This window comes from Mustelus asterias, chromosome 28, assembly GCF_964213995.1.
Source record: "Mustelus asterias chromosome 28, sMusAst1.hap1.1, whole genome shotgun sequence".
In the NCBI taxonomy this organism is placed as follows: Eukaryota; Metazoa; Chordata; class Chondrichthyes; order Carcharhiniformes; family Triakidae; genus Mustelus; species Mustelus asterias.
The window spans coordinates 29,943,290-29,965,821 of NC_135828.1; the positions used below are offsets into that span (position 1 = coordinate 29,943,290).

At 44.3% G+C, this 22,532-nt stretch overlaps 1 protein-coding gene across 1 annotated transcript in view; it reads right to left on the reverse strand.

Annotated features, from left to right (window-relative positions):
• LOC144480175 (uncharacterized) overlaps nucleotides 1–22,532 on the reverse strand; it is a 58,234-nt gene that overhangs the window by 16,561 nt on the left and 19,141 nt on the right. Inside the window, exons 3-10 of the mRNA XM_078199325.1 lie at nucleotides 21,841–21,917; nucleotides 21,583–21,747; nucleotides 18,378–18,522; nucleotides 16,837–16,913; nucleotides 15,418–15,582; nucleotides 13,846–13,987; nucleotides 8,784–8,860; nucleotides 8,529–8,690 (exon numbers count right to left, since the gene is read on the reverse strand). Coding sequence (XP_078055451.1) covers nucleotides 8,529–8,690; nucleotides 8,784–8,860; nucleotides 13,846–13,987; nucleotides 15,418–15,582; nucleotides 16,837–16,913; nucleotides 18,378–18,522; nucleotides 21,583–21,747; nucleotides 21,841–21,917 — 1,010 coding nt within the window. The remainder of the gene's footprint in view (nucleotides 1–8,528; nucleotides 8,691–8,783; nucleotides 8,861–13,845; nucleotides 13,988–15,417; nucleotides 15,583–16,836; nucleotides 16,914–18,377; nucleotides 18,523–21,582; nucleotides 21,748–21,840; nucleotides 21,918–22,532) is intronic.

Genomic DNA, 22,532 nt, shown 5'->3' on the forward strand with positions numbered 1-22,532 from the left:
TGGTGGCCATTACGGAGACTTGGATGTCTCAGGGACAGGACTGGGTGCTTCAGGTGCCGGGTTTTAGATGTTTCAGGAAGGACAGGGAGGGAGGCAAGAGAGGGGGGGGGAGTGGCACTGTTGATCAGGGATAGTGTCACGGCTGTAGAGAAGGTGGACACCGTGGAGGGATTGACTACGGAGTCTCTGTGGGTGGAGGTTAGGAACAGGAAGGGGTCGGTAACGTTGCTGGGTGTTTTCTATAGGCCGCCCAATAGTTACAGAGATGTTGAGGAGCAGATGGGGAAACAGATCCTGGAGAGATGTAGGAATAACAGAGTTGTCGTGATGGGAGATTTTAATTTCCCAAACATAGATTGGAATATCCCTAGGGCTAGGGGTTTGGATGGAGAGGAGTTTGTTAGGTGTGTCCAGGAGAGTTTCCTGACACAGTATGTGGATAAGCCTACTAGAGGAGAGGCTGTACTTGATCTGGTGCTGGCTAATGAACCTGGACAGGTGGAGGATCTCTCGGTGGGTGAGCATCTTGGGGATAGCGATCATAATTCTATCTCCTTCACGATAGCATTGGAAAGAGATAGGATCAGGCAGGCTAGGAAAGTGTTTCTCTGGAGTAAAGGGAAATACAGTGTCATCAGGGAGGAAATTAGACGGGTAAATTGGAAGGAGGCATTCTTGGGGAAAAGTACCGAAGGAAAGTGGAGGATTTTCAAGGAATGTTTGTCTGGAGCTCTGCATGACAACGTTCCGATGAGACAGGGGGGTGTTGGTAGGGTACGGGAACCGTGGTGCACGAAGGTTGTGATGAACCTGGTGAATAAGAAAAGAGAGGCGTACAGAAGGTTCAGAGAGCTAGGAGGTGTTAAGGATTTAGAGGAGTATACGGGATGTAGGAAGGAGCTTAAGAAGGAAATTAGGAGAGCGAGAAGGGGTCATGAGAAGGCCTTGGCGGGTAAGATTAAGGAGAATCCCAAGGCTTTCTACAAATATGTCAAGAGTAAAAGGATGAGATGTGAAGGCATAGGACCCTTAAAAGGTGAAGGGGGAAAAGTTTGTGCGGAACCGTTAGAAATGGCAGAGCTGCTTAATGAATACTTTACCTCGGTATTCACGGTGGAAAGGGATCTGGGTGGTTGTACTGCTGGTTTGCGGTGGACAGAAAGGATCGAGCATGTGGACATAAAGAAAGAGGATGTGTTGGAACTATTGAATGGCATCAAGGTTGGTAAGTCGCCGGGACCGGATGGGATGTACCCCAGGTTACTGTGGGAGGCGAGGGAGGAGATTGCGGAGCCTTTGGCGATGATCTTTGCATCGTCGATGGAGACGGGAGAGGTTCCGGAGGATTGGAGGATTGCAGATGTGGTCCCTATATTCAAGAAAGGGAACAGGGACAGCCCGGGAAATTACCGACCGGTGAGTCTAACCTCAGTGGTTGGGAAGTTGATGGAGAGGATCCTGAGAGACAGGATTTATGATCATCTAGAGAAGTTTAGTATGATCAAAAGTAGTCAGCACGGCTTTGTCAAGGGCAGGTCGAGCCTTACGAGCCTGGTTGAGTTCTTTGAAAATGTGACCAAACACATTGACGAAGGAAGAGCGGTGGATGTGGTCTATATGGACTTCAGTAAGGCGTTCGATAAGGTCCCCCATGCAAGACTTCTTGAGAAAGTGAGAGGGCATGGGATCCAAGGGGCTGTTGCCTTGTGGATCCAGAACTGGCTTGCCTGCAGAAGGCAGAGAGTGGCTGTGGAGGGGTCTTTCTCTGCATGGAGGTCAGTGACCAGTGGAGTGCCCCAGGGATCTGTTCTGGGACCCTTGCTGTTTGTCATTTTCATAAATGACCTGGATGAGGAAGTGGAGGGATGGGTTGGTAAGTTTGCTGACGACACCAAGGTAGGTGGTGTTGTGGATAGTTTGGAGGGATGTCAGAAGTTGCAGCGAGACATAGATAGAATGCAAGACTGGGCGGAGAAGTGGCAGATGGACTTCAAACCGGATAAGTGTGTGGTGATCCATTTTGGCAGATCCAATGGGATGAAGCAGCAGTATAATATGAAGGGTACCATTCTTAGCAGTGTAGAGGATCAGAAGGACCTTGGGGTCCGGGTCCATAGGACTCTTAAATCGGCCTCGCAAGTGGAGGATGCGGTCAAGAAGGCGTACGGCGTACTGGCCTTCATTAATCGAGGGATTGAGTTTAGGAGTCAGGAGATAATGCTGCAGCTTTATAGGACCCTGGTTAGACCCCACTTGGAGTACTGCGCGCAGTTCTGGTCACCTCATTACAGGAAAGATGTTGAAGCCATTGAAAGGGTGCACAGGAGATTTACAAGGATGTTGCCTGGATTGGGGGGCATGCCTTATGAGGATAGGTTGAGGGAGCTTGGTCTCTTCTCCCTGGAGAGACGAAGGATGAGAGGTGACCTGATAGAGGTTTACAAGATGTTGAGAGGTCTGGATAGGGTAGACTCCCAGAGGCTATTTCCAAGGGCTGAAATGGTTGCTACGAGAGGACACAGGTTTAAGGTGCTGGGGGGTAGGTACAGAGGAGATGTCAGGGGTAAGTTTTTCACTCAGAGGGTGGTGGGTGAGTGGAATCGGCTGACGTCGGTGGTGGTGGAGGCAAACTCGTTGGGGTCTTTTAAGAGACTTCTGGATGAGTTCATGGGATTTAATGGGATTGAGGGCTATAGATAGGCCTAGAGGTGGGGATGTGATCGGCGCAACTTGTGGGCCGAAGGGCCTGTTTGTGCTGTGGCTTTCTATGTTCTATGTTCTATGGTCCAAACTAGACCACTCTTTTGTATCCCTCCATTCCCACTCCGTTCATATAGCTGTCTAGATAAGTCTTTAACGTTCCCAGTGTGTCCGCCTCCACCACCTTGCCCGGCAACCCATTCCAGGCCCCCACGACCCTCTGTGTAAAATATGTCCGTCTGATATCTGTGTTAAACCTCCCCCGCTTCACCTTGAACCTATGACCCCTCGTGAACGTCACCACCGACCCGGGGAAAAGCTTCCCACCGTTCACCCTATCTATGCCTTTCATAATTTTATACACCTCTATTAAGTCTCCCCTCATCCTCCGTCTTTCCAAGGAGAACACCCCCAGTTTCCCCAATCTCTCCTCATAACCAAGCCCCTCCATACCAGGCAACATCCTGGTAAACCTCCTTTGTACTCTCTCCAAAGCCTCCACGTCCTTCTGGTAGTGTGGCGACCAGAACTGGACGCAGTATTCCAAATGCGGCCGAACCAACGTTCTATACATCTGCAACATCAGACCCCAACCTTTATACTCCATGCCCCGTCCTATAAAGGCAAGCATGCCATATGCCTTCTTCACTACCTTCTCCACTTGTGACGTCACCTTCAAAGATCTGTGGACTTGCACACCCAGGTCCCTCTGCGTCTCTACACCCGTTATGGTTCTTCCATTTATCGTGTAGCTCCTCCCTACATTATTCCCATTGGATATAAGACAAATACAGCGGGATGGGAGCAGCATGCCTTTCTTGATAGATTTGTTGGTGTAGACTTGATAGGCCGGAGGGCTTTTTCTGCATTGTATTACTCATCCGACTATGATCCTATGATTCTATAACTAACACTCTCCAGTCCAGGAGACATCCTGGTAAAACAACTCGGCAAGCTTTCCAATGCATCACATTCCTTCCACAATAAAGATACTAGAAAAAAACTTTAACAGTGGGCTAACTAACATTTTATATATTTCAGGAACAACGTCCCTCGTAATAAACTTTGTTCTGTGGATAGTAAATGCAACTATATGCCTTTTTAACCACTTCCTCCACCTCACCAACTATATCATAGGACAAGCATACATGCACACCAAAGCCCATCCATTCCTTGGTACTTCCCAGAGTCCTCCCATTCATCATGTAGGCCCTTCACTTGTTTGTCCTGCTCAGTTGGATAACCTCACATTCATCCAGATTGATTTTCCTTGGCCGCTTATCAGGCCATCTGACCTGCCCTTCTATATTCTCCTGTAATCTCACGCTACTTCCTCAATATTTACCATAGTATCAATGTTTGTATCATGTGCAGATTTACCGATTAGCCCTCCTCCGTTCAAGTCTGAATCATTTGCATGAAGCAGAAATATCAAGCGTCACAACACTGGTCCATGGTGATGTGACTGGCCACAGTCTTCCTGTCAGAAAAACACCCTCTAACATTAATTATGCTTCCATGCACTTAAGCCATTTTGGATCCAATTTGCCAACATCCTTGGATACCATGGGCTGTTTCCTTTGCTATCAGTCTTTCATGTGGGACCCTGTCAAAATTCTTGATGAATTCCACTCAGACTATGCCACATGCAATGCCCTCTTCTACGCAACTGAACACTTCTTCGAAAAAATCAATCAGTTTGTTCAGGCAGTATTTGCCCTGAGCAAAAACATGCTCACTGTTCTTGATTAATCCCCATCTGAACAATTGTGGATTAATTATGTTGCTCAGAATTGCATCTAAAGCATTCCCCACCACTCAAGCCGGACTGACAGGCCTGTATTTTCCAGCTTACACTTCCCTTATCTTCTTTAATAATGTTGCTGCATTGGCTTTCCTCCAGTCCTACTGCACCTCTCCTGTGGCCAGAGAGCAAATTGAAATTGTTGGCAGTGTGTCTGGTGTTGCCTCCCTTGCCTCACTAAACCGCCTGGGATCCGGCCTTGCATATTCATCCACTTTCAAGCCTGAGAGAGCATTCAGACGTCTGTCTCTTTTGATGTCAATTTCTTCAATGGTATAACATACATTCTCCTTTATTTCAAAAGACACATCATCTGGCTCAATATTGAACACCAAAACGAAATATTCATTTAGAACCCTACATACGTCCTCCAGCTCCGAATACAAATCACCTCTGTGGTCTACATGGGACCCTACTCTTTCCCTGGTTCACCTTTCATCTTTAATTTACTTGTAATGCGACAGAGGATTTTCATTTATTGCACCAGCAATCATTTTCCCTGTCCCATGTTCCCTTTTGTGTAATTATGTCTTGCGCATTCCTCCATTGTATTCCTGCGGGGAATGTGCTATTTTGTTTGAAGTTTATTCTTCATTCGTCACAAGTAGGCTTACATTAACACCGCAATTATGTTACTGTGGAAATTCCCTTGTCGCCACACTCCGGCGCCTGTTCGGGTACACTGAGGGAGAATTTTGCATGGCCAATGCACCTAACCATCACGTCTTTGGACAGTGGGAGGAAACCGGATCACCTGAAGGAAACCCACGTAGACACGGGGAAAATCTACAAACTTCACACAGACAGTGACCCAAGCTGGGAATCAAACCCGGGTCCCTGGCGCAATGAAGGAGCAGTGCTAACCACGGTGCCACCGTGCCGCCCAGCCCTCCATGTCTGCTATAAGCCGTCCACTTACCCTTTATCCAGTGTTTTTTAATCTCAATATACAGGGTATACTTGCTTTTTATTTTCAACACTTTTTCTTTATTGAAACAGGAATCCCTCCATTTGCTTTCTGAATGTGCCCCACCATTCCATCGCATGTTTGTCTAAAAGTGTCTGCGACTAACGTAATCTGTTCCTCTATCACTTCTGACCCTACTAAGATGATCATTCCCCTGGTACACAAATTTGATTTCAGGCCCATCCTTGTCCTTTTCCATGACTGTTTGAATCTAATGGAGTTATGATTGTTGTCTATGAAAAGGGCCTCATTGATACTTACGACGCTGCCCAGATTGGTTACCTTAAATTTAATCTATAACTACCCCGTCGCTTGTGGGACCTTGTAGACACTGGCTTTAAAAAACTTCTCTGAGATGCATTTTAGAAATTCTACTCCCCCTCAACGATTATTAGTCCAAGTAATGTTGAGGAAATTGAAATGACCGCCTATCACTTGGCTATTACTTTGACGCTTCACTGAAATTTGCCTACATATCTGCTCTTCTGTTCCTCCCGGATGCTACAGAGGCTATCGAACGCCCCAAGCAATATGATTGCTCCTTATCAGTTTTTAAGTTCTATCCATATGTCTTCATTTGTAGAGCCTTCGAAGATGTCACCCCCTCCTTTCTGCTGTAATTGATTTCCTGGTCAAAATCGTGACATTACCACCTCATTTATCTCATTTGCAGATTTGCCTGAATATCCGATATCCTGCATTATCGGGTTAGCAACCCTGCCCCTCTCTCAACCATGTCTCAGTGGCAGCAATGTATAATACCCCAATATTTTAACGTGCGCCCTCAACTCGTCTGTATTGTTCGTCAGACATCTTGCACAAAAATAAATAGCAATTAATCTTGTCAAACTCGCTTGTGCCTTATCTGCCCGCTAAATTCCATGCCTTCCTGACTCACTTGCTATCTCTTCTAATTTTGGTTATACATCTTCCCTCCCGAACATTGTTTTAGGACACCGCAACTAAAATCATCCCCAACAGCACGTGCAAAGCTCCCTGCAGGGAAGCTGGTCCCACTTCGGTTCCGGTGCAACATATCAGGTTTGCATAGGTCCCAGCGACCCAAAAAGTGTTATAATATCCCGGAAACCTAAAGCCCTCTATCTTGCACCATCTCACCAGCTACGCATTTCTCAGTAATAGAGTTTTATTTCTAGACTCACTAAAACGTGGCAGCGGCTATAATTTCGAGATTACTACCTTTTGGATTTTTTTTAGATCTATTCCCTACATCCCTCAGATCTGCTTGTGGTCCTCATCCCTTGTTCTATCTATGTAATTGTTGCGAAGAAGTACGACGATAGCTGTCCCCCTGACCCTAACACCAACCTCTACCACCCTCCTCCCCAAAGCGCACATACAGCCACACACACACTCATACACACACTTCAGAACTTTTGCAGCCATAAATAGACATTCCTGACCCTGGCACCAGAGAGGCAACACGTCATCCTGGATTCTCGTTTGCGGTTGCAGAAACAGCAATTTCTTTTCCTTATAACTGAAAATGCCACCGCTATAGCCCTGTCATTCTTCCTTATTTCTAATTTTGCTGCTGACCCACCCTGGCGGCTTGCAGTTGGTTGCCATTGTTTTCCACTGCAAGGTCGTCCCACTCAATAGTAACCGAAACTGTATGTTTGTTAGAAGCTGGGATGGCCACGAGGGAATCCTCCCCGACGTGCTCAATTGTTCAATTATGCCTTGTGGTCACTCATGCTCTCTCTGCTTGTTAAGTTTTACCATGCGGTGTGAATCATAGAATCCCTACAGTGCTGAAGGAGGCTATTTGGCCCATCGAGTCTGCACCGACAACAATCCCAGCCAGGCCCTATCCCCATAACCTCACATAGTTATCCCACTAATCGCTCTAATCTATGCATCCTGGAACATTGAGGGACACTTTAGCAATGCCAATCAACCTAACCGACAGATCTTTGGACTGTGGAAGGAAACGGGAGCATCCTGAGGAAAGCCAAGCAGATATGGGGAGAATATCCAAACTCCACACACACAGTGACCCAAGCCAGGAATCGAACCTAGGTCTCTGGCACTGTGATGCAGCAGTGCTAACCATTGTGCCTCCATACCGCCCCGGTGAATACCTCATGAAAATGATATTGCCAACTTGCTCTGTATTGTGGATGTTCCACAGGGAGGCACAGTAGCACAGTGGTTAGCACTGTTGCTTCACAGCTGCAGGGACCTGGGTTCGATTCCCGGCTTCGGTTACTGTCTGTGTGGAGTTTGCACATTCTCCTCGTGTCTGCGTGTGTTTCCTCCGGGTGCTCCGGTTTCCTCCCACAGTTCAAAGATGTGCGGGTTAGGTTGATTGGCCATGCTAAAAATTGCCCTTAGTGTCCTGAGATGCATAGGTTAGAGGGATTAGTTGGGTAAATATGTAGGGATATGGGAGAAGGGCCTGGGTGGGATTGTGGTCGGTGCAGACTCGATGGGCCGAATGGCCTCTTTCTGGACTGTATGGTTTCTATGGAGTCCACCTACAGCTGTTGCTCCAAGAATGTCAAACAATTTTTCTGATCAACCATCGGGATATCCAGTAGAAGTCTGAGTGAGCAGAGATTCCCAGAGTGGAAGTTTTCATGAAACAGTGCTACGCTGTGGACCTATCATAAAACGTGAATACACCAGGCACACTCAAGGGTCAGCAGCCTCTGTTTCCTTTTCCTATTTTGTTTTACTGAAAATGTCATTCTCAGTTTCAGGTGCTTCATATATCAAACATGTTTACCGATTTTTTATGCTCCATCTCTCCAATTCTGCCTCTGATTTTCTTTTAAAATGTCTACGATATGTGGCTGCTGCACTTCTTAATCTTTATCTCATGGGCCCTGTTGCAGGGATTTCCATTTGAACATGAACGAACTACCCTCGTTACTACCCCCGTCCCATGGTAGCTCTCTTTGTATTTCAGGAACTTAATGAATTCTGTCGGATCGCTATTGGGGGTCTCACTTCTGAACGTTCTTTTTATCTGTTATTGGCAATGGTCTCCCTGAGGTTACCTTGCTGAATTATTTCATTGTGACAATGTACCTGTACAATAAGCAGCGCAATGGTGCAACGACTTCAGCTCATACACGAAGTAGCCATTGCAGCGTTTAATCTTTATCTCATGGACCAAGTTGCAGGCATTCCCGTTCCAGCTTAAACAAACTGTCCTCGTTACTATCCCCTGTTCCATAGTGGGATGAGAACCTGAAATAAAGTTGAAAACCATTGAAGAATGTAGCCGATGTGAATGGTGCTGGACACTGAAAGTAAGTCTGATGTTATGAAGCCTGACATTACCATTTAACCAGCCTGGGGCGTGTGTGGAACAATGTCTCTCTGGGACTTCAGTCTCGGGAATCTGCCATCCACCAGAACTGGAACAACAATGATAGAGTGAGGACCAGAACTAGCCACTTCCAAACATCTCTTTCTTATTCCTCCACAGTTCTAACCTCTCCCCCTTTAACCCCATCATTTTTCAGTGTGATAACTGGGAATTGTGGCACATCTGTTCCATTTTCAGTGTTTCTGTTCTAATCCCTTGCCTCCCCCATGCCCCCTTCCTCTGATTCCACTCCAGCAGCCTTCACATTCAACAAAGAATTTTCATCATGCGCGCATGATGCTGTCAACAACCACATCTTCCACTCCAGTTTCATCATTTTGAGGGATGCATTTCCTACAGGATACCAAGTCCCAATCCTCAATTAGCATTCCCAGCATTCCCACTTACGTCTTGCCGTGCAAGCATAGATGATGCACCGCACACCACTTCTACTCCCTCCTCATTCCTACTATCCGAGGGCCCAAACACTGCACTCAAAATCAGTGCTTTGCTTGCCCTTCATTCATTTAGGACGCTGTATTCACTGAAGTGCAACTATGTTCTTTATATTGAGAAACGGAGGGGCTGTTTGGAGGACTGTTTTGCAAAGACCTCAGTCCACAGGTGTAACCCGCATAATTCTGTTTCTCGACTTTCAAATTCTCCACTCAACTCTCCGTCTAACCGCTTCATCCTGAGTCTGACAAATCCCAGTTTAATTGTTTGGATATTTATTTGTTTTGTTTATATATTTCTGATTAAAGCTGCTCAAATCCATATAGTACCAGTTATAGCTTTTCCCCATTTACCAATGCTTTGTGTTTTGCAACATTAACCAGGCTTCAAATAAATCTCCCCCAGTTTCCACAATGCATACACAGATACGGATTTCTTATTTCTCCATCACCCCAATTCTCTCTCTGTTTTTTAAATGTCTGTGATATGTCTCACCTTTTACAATCCTGTAAGGAAAATGATAATCTGAAATGTGAACTATTTTTCTCTCTATAGAGATGCAGCCAGATAAGCTGCGTGCCTCCAACATTGGTGTTTTTATTACAGAACTGATATTCCAATTGGGGGAGAGGTGATTATGATGCGATTAGGCAAGGATTAGGAGGCATAAGTTGGGAACAGAAACTGTCAGGGAAAGGAATTTAAGAAAAGTGGAACTTTTTCAAGGAACAAATACTGGGTGCCTTGATAGGTATGTCCCTGTCAGGCAGGGAGGAAATGGCCGAGTGAGGGAACCGTGGTTCACGAAAGAGGTGGAATGTCTTGTGAAAAGGAAGAGGGAAGCTTATGTAGGGATGAGGAAACAAGGTTCAGATGGCTCGATTAAGGGTTACACGTTAGCAAGGAATGAGCTGGAAAAGAGGCTTAGGAGAGCTAGGAGGGGACACAAGAAGTCCTTGGCGGGTCGGATCATGGAAAACCCCAAGGCTTTTTACTCTTATGTGAAGAATAAAATAATGACCAGGGTGAGGTTAGGGCCGGTCAAGGACAGTCGTGGGAAGTTGTGTATGGACTCAGTAGAGATAGGCGAGGTGATCAATGAATACTTTTCTTCAGTGTTCACCAAGGAGAGAGGCCATGTTTTTGAGGAAGAGAAGGTGTTACAGGCTAATAGGCTGGAGGAAATAGATGTTCGGAGGGAGGATGTCCTGGCAGTTTTGAATAAACTGAAGGTCGATAAGTCCCCTGGGCCTGATGAAATAAATCCTAGGAATCTTTGGGAGGCAAGGGATGAGATTGCAGAGCCTTTGGCTTTGATCTTTGGGTCCTCCCTGTCCACAGGGATAGTGCCAGAGGACTGGAGAATGGCGAATGTTGTTCCTCTGTTGAAGAAAGGGAATAGAAATGACCCTGGTAATTATAGACCATTAGTCTTACTTCGGTGGTTGGTAAATTGATGGAACAGGTCCTTAGGGATGGGATTTACGACCATTTAGAAAGATGCGGATTAATCCAGGATAGTCAGCACGGATTCGTGAAGGGCAAGTCATGTCTCACAACTTTGATTGAATTTTTTGAGGAGGGAACTAAGTGTGTTGATGAAGGTAGGGCAGTTGATGTCATATACATGGATTTTAGTCAGGCGTTTGATAAGGTCCCCCATGGTCGGCTTATGATGAAAGTGAGGAGGTGTGGGATAGAGGGAAACTTGGCCGATTGGATCGGTAACTGGCTGTCTGATCGAAGACAGAGGGTGGTGGTGGATGGAAAATTTTCGGACTGGAGGCAGGTTGCTAGCGGAGTGCCACAAGAGTCAGTGCTTGGTCCTCTGCTCTTTGTGATTTTTATTAATGACATAGAGGAGGGGGCTGAAGGGTGGATCAGTAAATTTGCTGATGACGCCAAGATTGGTGGAGTAGTGGATGAGGTGGAGGGCTGTTGTAGGCTGCAAAGGGACGTAGATAGGATGCAAAGCTGGGCTGAAAAATGGCAAATGGAGTTTAACCCTGATAAATGTGAGGTGATTCATTTTGGTAGGACTAATTTAATTGAGGATTACAGGGTCAAAGGTAGGGTTCTGAAGACTGTGGAGGAACAGAGAGATCTTGGGGTCCATATCCACAGATCTCTAAAGGTTGCCACTCAAGTGGATAGAGCTGTGAAGAAGGCCTATAGTGTGTTAGCTTTTATTAACAGGGGGTTGGAGTTTAAGAGCCGTGGGGTTATGCTGCAACTGTACCGGACCTTGGTGTGACCACATTTGGAATACTGTGTGCAGTCTGGTCACCTCAGTATAAGAAGGATGTGGAAGCGCTGGAAAGAGTGCAGAGGAGATTTACCAGGATGCTGCCTGGTTTGGAGGGTAGGTCTTATGAGGAAAGGTTGAGGGACGTAGGGCTGTTCTCTCTGGAGCGGAGGAGGCTGAGGGAGACCTAATAGAGGTTTATAAAATGATGAAGGGGATAGATAGAGTGAACGTTCAAAGACTATTTCCTCGGGTGAATGGAGCTATTACAAGGGGGCACAACTATAGGGTTTGTGGTGGGATATATAGGAAGGATCTCAGAGGTAGGTTCTTTATGCAGAGAGTGGTTGGGGTGTGGAATGGACTGCCTGTAGTGATAGTGGTGTCAGACACTTTAGGAACATTTAAGCTGTTATTGGATAGGCACATGGAGCACACCAGGATGATAGGGAGTGGGATAGCTTGATCTTGGTTTCAGATAAAGCTCGGCACAACATCGTGCGCTGAAGGGCCTGTTCTGCTGTACTGTTCTATGTTCTATCTCTTTTCAGTCTGCATCTCTATTCTCTCTTCTACTCTATCCACTGTTTTCTCCCTTTAGTCTCTGTCGCTGTTCCTCTTTCATTTATATTCATTATTATTTCATTATTTTGCGCATTTTCTCTTTTGTCTCTCATTAGTCTATCCAATATTATTCAGTTTTACTTTTTGTGTCTGTTCTTGTATTCTCTTTATCAACGGTCATCCTGCTTTACTCTTGTCTCCGTTCTCTCTTCCTGTCTACCAAGTGTTTGTCCCCTTAACTCTCTGACTCGGTTCGCTCTCCCCCTCCACTGAGTGCTATCACCATTCACCCTCTGTCTCTGCGCACTCTCCCTTGCGCCCTGGTGTTATTTCCCTTTACTCTTTGTTTCTGTTCTCTGTCCCCGCTTATCCAGTGGTATCTCCATTTACTCCCTGTCTCTGTTCTCTCTACTTCTCAATCCAGTGTTATTGACTTTATACTTCGGCTCTATTCTCTCTCCCTGTCTATTCAGTTTAATATCGATTTATTCTCTGTCTGTGTTCGCTCTCCTTTCCATCCACTGTTAATTCCCTTTGCTCTATGCCTCTGCTTTCTCTGTCACTTTACATTAATATCCCTTTACTCTGTGTCGATGTTCTAGGCAGGATTGGACAATGGAAAGAAACAGTCGATTATTTAAATGGGGAAAAACTGCAGTTCTCCGTGATAAAGTCGGATGTCATGTCTTGTTGCATCACGTGCAGTTATATTCTTCAGGCACAGTGAATAATTGGAAAAGCAAATGGAATATCATTGTTCATTGAAAGGAGGAGCAGTATAAAGTAATAGTAAAAAATCGCGGTGATTACTGTTGGGACCACGTTTTCAGTCCGACTTACAGTTCTCATGTGTTCACTTTTAAAAAGTCAGCAGAGCATCAGAAGCAGTTCAGAGATTTTTACCTCGACCAATTCCTGATTGAAAGATGTTAGCGTGTGTGACAACGTTGAGCAGTTGAGCGATTCTTAATGGCACAAAATTATCCTAAGGGAACTTGGCATGGCGTATGCTGAAACATTGTCTCCCATGGTGGGAGAGATTAGAACGAGCGGATGCAGTTTAAAAACACATACTCTCCAGTTTGTGATGGCGATGAAAATGTGTTTGTTCCTGAGAGCGTTGTTATTCTGTCGATTTTTGTTTTGATGTGGAGATGCCGGCGTTGGACTGGGGTAAACACATAAAGAGTTTTAACAACACCAGGTTAAAGTCCAACAGGTTTATTTGGTAGCAAATAAACCTGTTGGACTTTAACCTGGTGTTGTTAAAACTCTTACTGAGATTATTGATTGACAGGGGACTCAAGTGTTATACGGCATTAACAGAGGATGGGGTAATTGCTGGGCATTTCACAGGGAGGTGGCAGAGACAAACATGAATTTACAGCCAGAATCACATCAGCCGTGTTTTTGCCAAATGTGGAGCAGGCTCCAAGGACTGAACGAACCATTCTGTTTACTACTTGCTATGTTTGTAAATACATATGTTTGCATATTAACCTTCTATTTATCACTTTGCTCTCGTTACAATCGTCCCTGTTTTACAGCCTTGGGTATTCATGATATGCGTCACTTGCACAACTCTCTCTATTTGTCTCATCCACAATATTTCCCCCCTTTCCTTCCATTACAGCTCTTCCAATTGGCCCAGGCTGCCTCTAGTTCCATTTGGAGCATTTAAGCGCTCTGCACAGTGGCGCTCCTACTGTTATTGCTTCGCTCACGACTGTTTCACTGTTATCTAACCGACAATCTTGTCTTTAAGTTACCTTTTAAATCTGTACCACCCGTGGTTCAGTTTGTTGTCACATTTTGGTCCACCACACCCAGTCTCAGCGCAATGCATGCTCCTCCAGTGATGCTCCAATACTGTGTGATTTACACAAGGTTCAACGACGGCAGAGTCTGTGACTGAGTGACAGAAAGGTTTGTAATATCCTGAACTTTTCACATTACTGCTTGGATTGCATTCAGTGAAGAACTAAATAACGTGGTTTCTCACGCGAAATCCTTCAGACAACTGCATACTCGACACCTCAGCCCCATCCAAGCCATCTATCCCCAAATATATTCTAAACTTCCTTACTTAAATCTGGGAGCACTCCTCATCGAAACAAGCTGTCTGTTCTCCAGCTCAGCGTTTCATGTTAACCCACTGTTTAAATAAATCACTCCCTAGTTTGGACTGTCTATTAACTCCGACAGTCATAACAAACAACACTGATGCGTACTCCCTGGCCGAATAGATAAACTGCAAATGTAAAACTATTTTTTAACAACTTAGCCAAAACCTCGAACGTTTGGCTTACCATTGCTCTCATGAACGAGGAGACCCGTCTTCCCCTTCTGTTACCGTTGAAATCTTTGATAGTCTTGCACAGTCCTCACCCACCTCCATTCATTTCACAGCCAATAGCCCACACCCATAAAGCCCACATTGCTGTCCAATTAACAGTGCTTACATCTATCTCAGATAAACCTATATATAATGTGTGCGCGTACTGTTATACATATAATTCATAAATAGTAGGTTTTATAACTATATATATATATGAAAGCAGCTGAAATCTCACATCAACTTCATAGAAAAACAGCAAGTTTAAATTTGATGCTCAGCAATACATTTAACCATGAAACTGAGGCAAGGAGATATGTGCTACCCTAATTTTGGACTTCATGTCTTTTGTGGTCTTGCACCCGTCCCATTCATTCTACAGCCCAGTTTTCACCTCACCGCATTGCGTCACAATGAAAATTCTACCATGCCCAATTCGCTCAAAGAAAGATTTCCGGATCCAATTCTGGATCCCTGACATAGGCCTGTTAATATTCAGCTGCCTGACCCAAAGGTGAGGACTTTCCTCCTGAAACCGCTTCACCTCAGTACCTTCCTCTCCTCCTGTGGCAAGAACAATACGATCTAATCCGTGACCAGGTGACCTACTTAAATGAACATGATGCGCCATACTGTTCTGTGTCTGCCTCTGAATCTGTGAAGAGCCCTGGAGATTAGTATGATACTGAAGGAGCTTTATTTAATTTTCTTCCGTCAATCCTGTTGTTTCGGCACCTCATTTCGAAAATCTATGGTCTGAAGATGGATTGCCCAATGCACATTTCGCAGCTTGGGTTTTATAGAGTGTGCTTTGGTACTGCAAGGAGCAGAAATTCTGGGTAGCATGTTCCGAATGAGTCCCCAACAATTTTGGTGAAAAGGTCAAGTTATATATCAGATTATCATTTGTTGAGGTTCTTAAATAATGAGGATCAGCTGGGATATTATTATTATTTATGTTAAATCCAGAATCATCCTCCTGGATTATTTATAAACAAAAATGTACCTGTGCAATAAGCAGCCTCACAGCCTGGCGTCGGCTTGAGCTCATAAACTAAATAACTGCTGCAGTTTTTTATCTTTATCTCTCGGTTCCAGTAGCAGCGATTTCCTCCCCAATTGAAACAAACTGTCCTGTTTACTTCTCCCTGTTCCATGGTGGGCTGTAAACCTGAAATGAGGGATATACATAGAGTCCTTGAGTCATGGAGGTTTTTAGTATGGAAACAGATCCTTCAGCCCTCCTTGTCCATGCCGCCCTTTTTAACCACGAAGTTAGTCCCAATTTCCCGCATTTGGCCTATATCCCTCTCTACCGATATTACCCATGTAACTATCTCAATGCTTTTTAAAAGATAAAATTGTACTCGCCTCTGCTACTACATCTGGAAGCTCGTCCCAGACACTCACCACCTTCTGTGTGAAAGACCACTGCCCCTCTGGACACTTTCGTATCTCTCCCTTCTCACCTTCAACTTATGGCCTCCAGATTTAGAGTTCTCAACCTTCCGGAAAAGGTGTAGACTATCCAGCTGATCTATGTCCGTCATTATTTCATAGATCTCTATAAGATAACCCCTAAGTCTCCTACGCGTCAGGGAAAAAAGTCCCAATCTATCCAGCCTCTCCTTAGAACTCCCATCAAGTCCCGTTGGCATCCTAGTATATCTTTTTTGCACTCTTTCTAGTTTAATAATACCTTTCAATAATAGGGTGACCAGACTTGTACACAGTATTCCAAGTGTGGCCTTACCAATGTATTGCACAATACAACAAAACGTCCCAACTCCTGTATTCAATGTTCTGACCAATAAAACCAATCATGCCGCATGCCTTCTTCACCACTCCACCACTCCACCTGTGACTCCACTTTCAAGGAACTATGGACGTGTCCCTTCGATCTCTTTGTCCTATAACGCTCCCCAACGCCCTACCATTAACTGAATAATTTCTGCCTTATTTTGATCTACCAAAATGCACCATCCCACTTTCATCTAAATTAAACTCCATCTACCATTCATCAGCCCACTGGCCTAATTGGTCAAGGTCCCATTGCAATCCTAGATAACCACCTTCACTGACCACGATGCCACCAATCTTGCTGTCATCTGCAAACTTCCTAACCATGCCTCTGAAATTATCATCCAAATCATGAATACTGATGACAAATAACAGCACCGATCCCTGAGACACAGCGCTGGTCACAGGCCTCTAGTTTGAGGAACAACTCTTTACAAACACCCTCTGCCTTCTGTGATCAAGCTAATTTTGTATCCTTTTGCCCACTTCACCCTGGATCCCATGAGATTTAACCTTATACAACAGCCTCTGCTGTGGTGCCTTGTCAAATGTATCGAAGTGTGTAAACAATGTGAACAGTGTTGGGCAGTGAATATGAATCTGATATTATGAAGTCTGAAATTACCGTCTAACCAGCCTGAACAATTTGTCGAGCAGTGATGAGTTGCGACAACAGTATCTGGAATCTTCCATCCACCAGAACTAAAACAACAAACTTAGAATAAGTGACATATGGAATGATACAATGCCAATACAATACAATACCATTGTGCATCTGCAAGTGGTTTGACACATGAATCAAGTGAGTTGAACTCCCCTCCTTTTCCATCTCCATTAGACTAAAAATCTCTGCTTCAGGACGGACACAGTCCAGGACTGGGCTGCACGTATACAGATTCTGATCCAGCCGCACCTCATTTGTGTAAATAATTTGGCCCACGGGGAATTACAGAGCGTGAGAGATAGGGACAGAGATGACGAAATGTCACAAAGGAAGGGGAGACAGGGAGATATTACAAAGGGAGAGGAGACAAGCGTATCTGAGAGTAAGAGGGGGCAGCCTGTTTTCCCCAGTGCCAGAGCGGCCAAAGGACGCCCAAAGGATCGTGTAACGAGCGTTCGCAATGGAACATCGTATAGAAAGGTTCTCCGGAGGGATAGGGCAAAGGTAGAGGGGCAAAGGAGAATTCCAGACATTAGAGATGTGAGAGACAGTGGAATGTGAAAAATCGCACATAGGACAAAGGGTGTGATTCCAAATTAATAGGGTACAAGGGGCAGTTTAAGGGCAATAAGGTGCAGCAATAGTGATAGTGATAGATGATGTCCTTTCCCAAAAGGACATCGTGGAAACAGATGGATTTTATGACAATGGACAATGATTTCATGGTCATTATTATAATAATAAATTCAGATTTTGTTTATTGATTTACAATTCCACTGGCTGCCATGGTTGGAATCAAACGCGTGTCTGCAGTACATTCCCTGCGGACTATTGATTACTAGTCCAGTTGAAATACCAATATGCTACTACATCCCCGATGGTGTGCAACGGGTATTGGGACGCAGAGCTTTTATAGCACATGCAGGTCAAATAGGGAGAGGATGTAATGACAGAATATCATCATATTATTACATATTATTACATCATATATTAGAGGATGTAATGACTAGATATCCCAAAGCTGGAGGGAAAAGGCTGTCGAGAGGAGGAGGTTTCTGGTTTCATATATGTGCCTAATTGGATACGAGCACATTGATTCTTTGGTCAATGTCAGGGAGAATAACTTTAATTTCCAGTTTCATTATGATAATTAAACTTCCCCCCTTCCGGAACTCACTGAGATAGAACCCGTGGTCAAAGAGGGGCTACGGTGAGGATAATGGAGAGGGGACAGTTGAAGTGGAGAGGGCAAATGAAGCTAAGACAGGAACAATTTCAAAGTTAAAGATTTCACGGAAAGGTGCCAAAGGGAGAACAGAAAAGTCACAAATACAGAGTGAATATTACATGTATACGTGCATATTGGGTCCTCTGGTTCACTAAAGCACTGAAACTACCAGCACGCTATCATATCACAATTGCTTCCACTTTAACGACTATTTCACCTGAAATTGCTCTTTGACATATTGGCTAATTTAGCTTAACTATTCGCTTGAAGTTACCTTTCAAATCTGTACCATCCGTAGACAAGATCATCATCACACTTCAACTGACCGGAGCATTCAGTCTCACTACAATCGATGCTTCTCCAGCTCTGATCCAGGACTGTGTGATTTACACATGGGTCCATGAGTGCTGAACTGGGCTCTGAGTGAAATAAATGATTTTAATGTTAATCTCACAAGTATAGTTAATGCTGCGCAAATATTTTTAGTCCCAGAAGTAAAAACATTCTCAGGATAATCACTCCTGATATAATTCATTTTCGTAGACAGTTGGCCGAATTGAGGAATCTTCAAATTGGAGTAAAAGAAAGTTTGACAAGCGATTTGATAGATATTTTCAGAAATATGAGCAGACTCTGGAGAATAGATTGAGAGAAAGGGTTTCCATTGGCGCAGCCCTCAAGCAGGAGCTAGAGCAAATTGCAGAATCTGAGCATTGTCGCAATGATGACATCAGGATGATATTTTTCTCACAGTGACTCGTCAGAACTAAAATGCGTTGGCTGAGAGCAGTTGGATGCAGGATCAGCCAAATCTTTTGTTACAATCCCAGATCAAGTTTGAAGGTATGGGGAGGTCCAAGGAAGGGGCACTGGTACAAAAGACCCTGTCGTTTATTCCATTTATACCAATCGTGGAGGAAGAGATAGAGGCCAAACTAAACATAGTCCTCTTGGAGAATGTCTTAAAAATAACAATGGCGAACCAGAAAATGGTAGAGGAGATGTACAAATATTTACATCAGTCTTCTTGGTGCAAGACAATAATAACATTCTGCAAATTCTAAATAATCAAGGAGCAGTGAAGTTGAGGTGGACAGAGGAAACGAACCTAATGACAGTCACTAAGGAAAAGTTACAAGGGAAACTATTTGCTCTATAGGCTGATAGGTTCCCTGGACCAGATGGGTTGAATTCAAGGATATGAAAGCAACTATCTGCAAAGGTAGTTGGTGCACCTTTAGAAACCTCCCAAGAATGTTTAAAATCTCGCAAAATCCCAGAGGATTGGAAAATGCCAATGGGACACTTTCACGAAAAACTTGCGGATCACACAAAAAAATAAGTTGAGGCTACTCAACTTAACACCTCTCAATGTAAGAGTGTATTATAAATGATGCCGGACAGAGTATTTAGAAATGCATAATATATGCAGGCATAGTCAGAATGGCTTCATGCAGGAGAAATCATACCTGACAAAATTATTGAAACTCATAGACGTAGTCACAAGCAGGAGAGATTAAGGGAAAAAGGTGGATTCAATGTACTTAGATTTAAAAAATAATTCCATCAGTTACTCAACGAAAGGTGACTTATTCAAATACTAGCCCATGGTGCTGCGGTTAAACACAACAGAGGGTTGGTTAACTGATAAAAGACAGAGATTCGGGATAAGACATGCGTTTTCAGGATAACGAACTGTAACTAGTGGAGTGCCACAATGATCCATGCTTGAGCCACAATTGCTAACAAAATAAGTATTAATGAATTGGACGAGAGAAGCGAATGTACTATTGACAAGTTTGGCCAGAAGAGAAGAGGTGAGGATAACACAAAGATTACACAAGTATTAAGACAAGTTAGGTGAGTTGAAAAAAAAGCATGGCGGAAGGAACATCATATAGAAAAAGTTGAAGGTATGCACTCGCGTTGGAAGAACAAAAGTGCTTTATATTATTTAAATTGAGAAATAAAATGCAGAGGACTGTAACACGGAGGGACTTGAGGGTCCTAGTGCATCAATCACAAAAAGACAACATGCAAGTTAAGCAGTTAATTGGGAAGGTAATTTGAATTTTGGGCGTTATTTCAAAGAGTATTGAGCATAGAAATGTGGACGTCTTGACAAAACTATTGAAGGCACTGGCTTGCCTACACCTGGAATGCTGTGAACTCATCTAAGGAAAGATATACTGGTATTGAAGGTAGTTCTGTGATGGTTTACTCGGTTGATGTCGGGGAATAAGGAATTTTCTTAGAGAGGAGGTTAAGTAGTTTCGGTCTGTACTTTTTGGATTTTAGAAAAATGAGAGATGATTGTATTCAGACATTTAGCATTTTCAGGCCATCGGGATATGCTAAGGGGAATGCATTGGTTGTGATAAGGTGGTCGTACTTTAAAGTAGTTTCCATCAGTCTAACCTTTTCTGGGTAACTATTTTTTAAGAGACTCTGAACCACCTCAAATACTCGAACCAAGTTAGACTATCAGGCAGTTTGGAGTGCAGGTTAATTGCCCATCCGAATGTTAAAGAATAAAATCATTTGCGGCCCTTGCAAGGGACAGCGTGCTCTACAGCACATGTGCTGGATTGCTACCCATTATATTACATTACTCGACAAATCTCCTCAACACCACCCCCTCCCACAGCACCTCTCTCCACCCCCCCTCCCCCCATCCCCACAATGGATAGCGGAAGCTCTCGACACATTTGCAGAGAGACCAAATGTGTGTTCATCAGGAATCCTGCAGGTTCCTCGTCCCAATTTCCAACTGTTTGTTTTCCAATCTGCAATGATTCACCGATTTCGGCACAAGATTCGGCCACAAATGTTCAAATCTGTAATGAGATTGCACTCTCAACCATTCCTCCCATTGTTCATGAACCACAATCCACAAACGACTTCCAGTGATATTCCAACCATCCCCATTTCCCGTAAAGAAGTAGTTAATCCTCCACTCCTGGAACCCTACAATGGGCAGGCATGTGTTCTCTCCTGACCTAACAAACTATCTGCTTCTGTAACCTCCTATAATGCACTCTTTAAATTCAACATCCTGCCCAATTGTTTGGTCTGTCTGCAATGATATGGCGCCCGGTACAAATATCTTGATGACACAGCCTCTGAAAAGAGACTTGCCGATGTTAAAACTTTAAAGAAGCTGAATAAAATCATGTTCCTAATCCTGTTGTTCTTGTTTCCAGCTCATTGCCACAACTGGAGATCTGGAGATAGAGAATGCAACTATCATAGCTGGACTTGTGGTTCGAGGAAACCCATTGATAATTAAGGTACTAGAATGTGGGGTAAACAGGGACAAATTTGTCTGATACAGTTCCATGCAGCTTTGGTTAAACATTTATGTTATGTTTTATTTTTCGTCATTCACTGTGATGCTTACAGCAGAGAGCTGCTGATGGAAGATGACTATTTTTACTAGTGACCCAGAACGTGCGCAGGCATTTAGAACAGCAATGTACCTGTGCAATAAGCAGACCAACTGGTGCGAGGCGGCTTTAGCTCATAAACAAAGTAACTGCTGCAGTTTTTAATCTTTATCTCTCGGTCCCAGTTGCAGTAATTTCCATCCCAGTTAAAACAAACTGTCATGTTTACTTCTCCCTGTTCCACGGTAGGATGTGATCCTGAAATGAGATTTAAAGTAATTGAAAAATGGAACCTACGTGAGGACAGAAGGGCAGTGAACTAAATTCTGATATTGTAGAGTCTGACTGTACCATTTAACCAACCTGTGGCTGCCGTGGAGCATCGATGCACTGGGACAACAGTTTCTGGAATCTTCCATCCACCAGAGCTGAAACCACAAGAACAACACTGAATAATTAAAGAAGGAATCAGCTAGTGTCCCTGCTAACCCTCTAAAATCACAATTCAATTCGTCCAACTGTCCTACTCTTACTGCGCAAATAACGGATATACACTTCCAATATTTACACAGAACAGGAATGGAACAGGGTGCAGGTGTATGAACCTGAAGGGGCTAGCACAGACAAGGAATGGGACATATCTGTACATGGTTGGGCAGGGACATTATTGCACATCGCGGGAAGGGACCCATGCCTGGGCCGTACGGCTGCTGCAAATGCGCAGACGGGGGCCGGGCTGCACATGAGCACACCGATTGCAAATCCGAAATGTTTGGTGTCACTGACTTCGGCCGTGAGGAGCTAGAAAGTGCGCGAGGAGGAGAGAAGTGCCAGAAGGAGAGGTGCATTGGAGAGGTCTCAAAATGTGATGAGAATAGAAGAGCTCCGCATAAACGTTTGGGCAAGGAACATTCGCCAAGGTGGCCACAGAAAGGTTGCTTTCGGTGGTGGGGGGAGGGAGACAGTGGACAGGAAACATTGCAATGAAAGCAAAAGGAACGGTGTAAATGTTGCATGTCACGAAGGGACGTGTGCCAATAGGG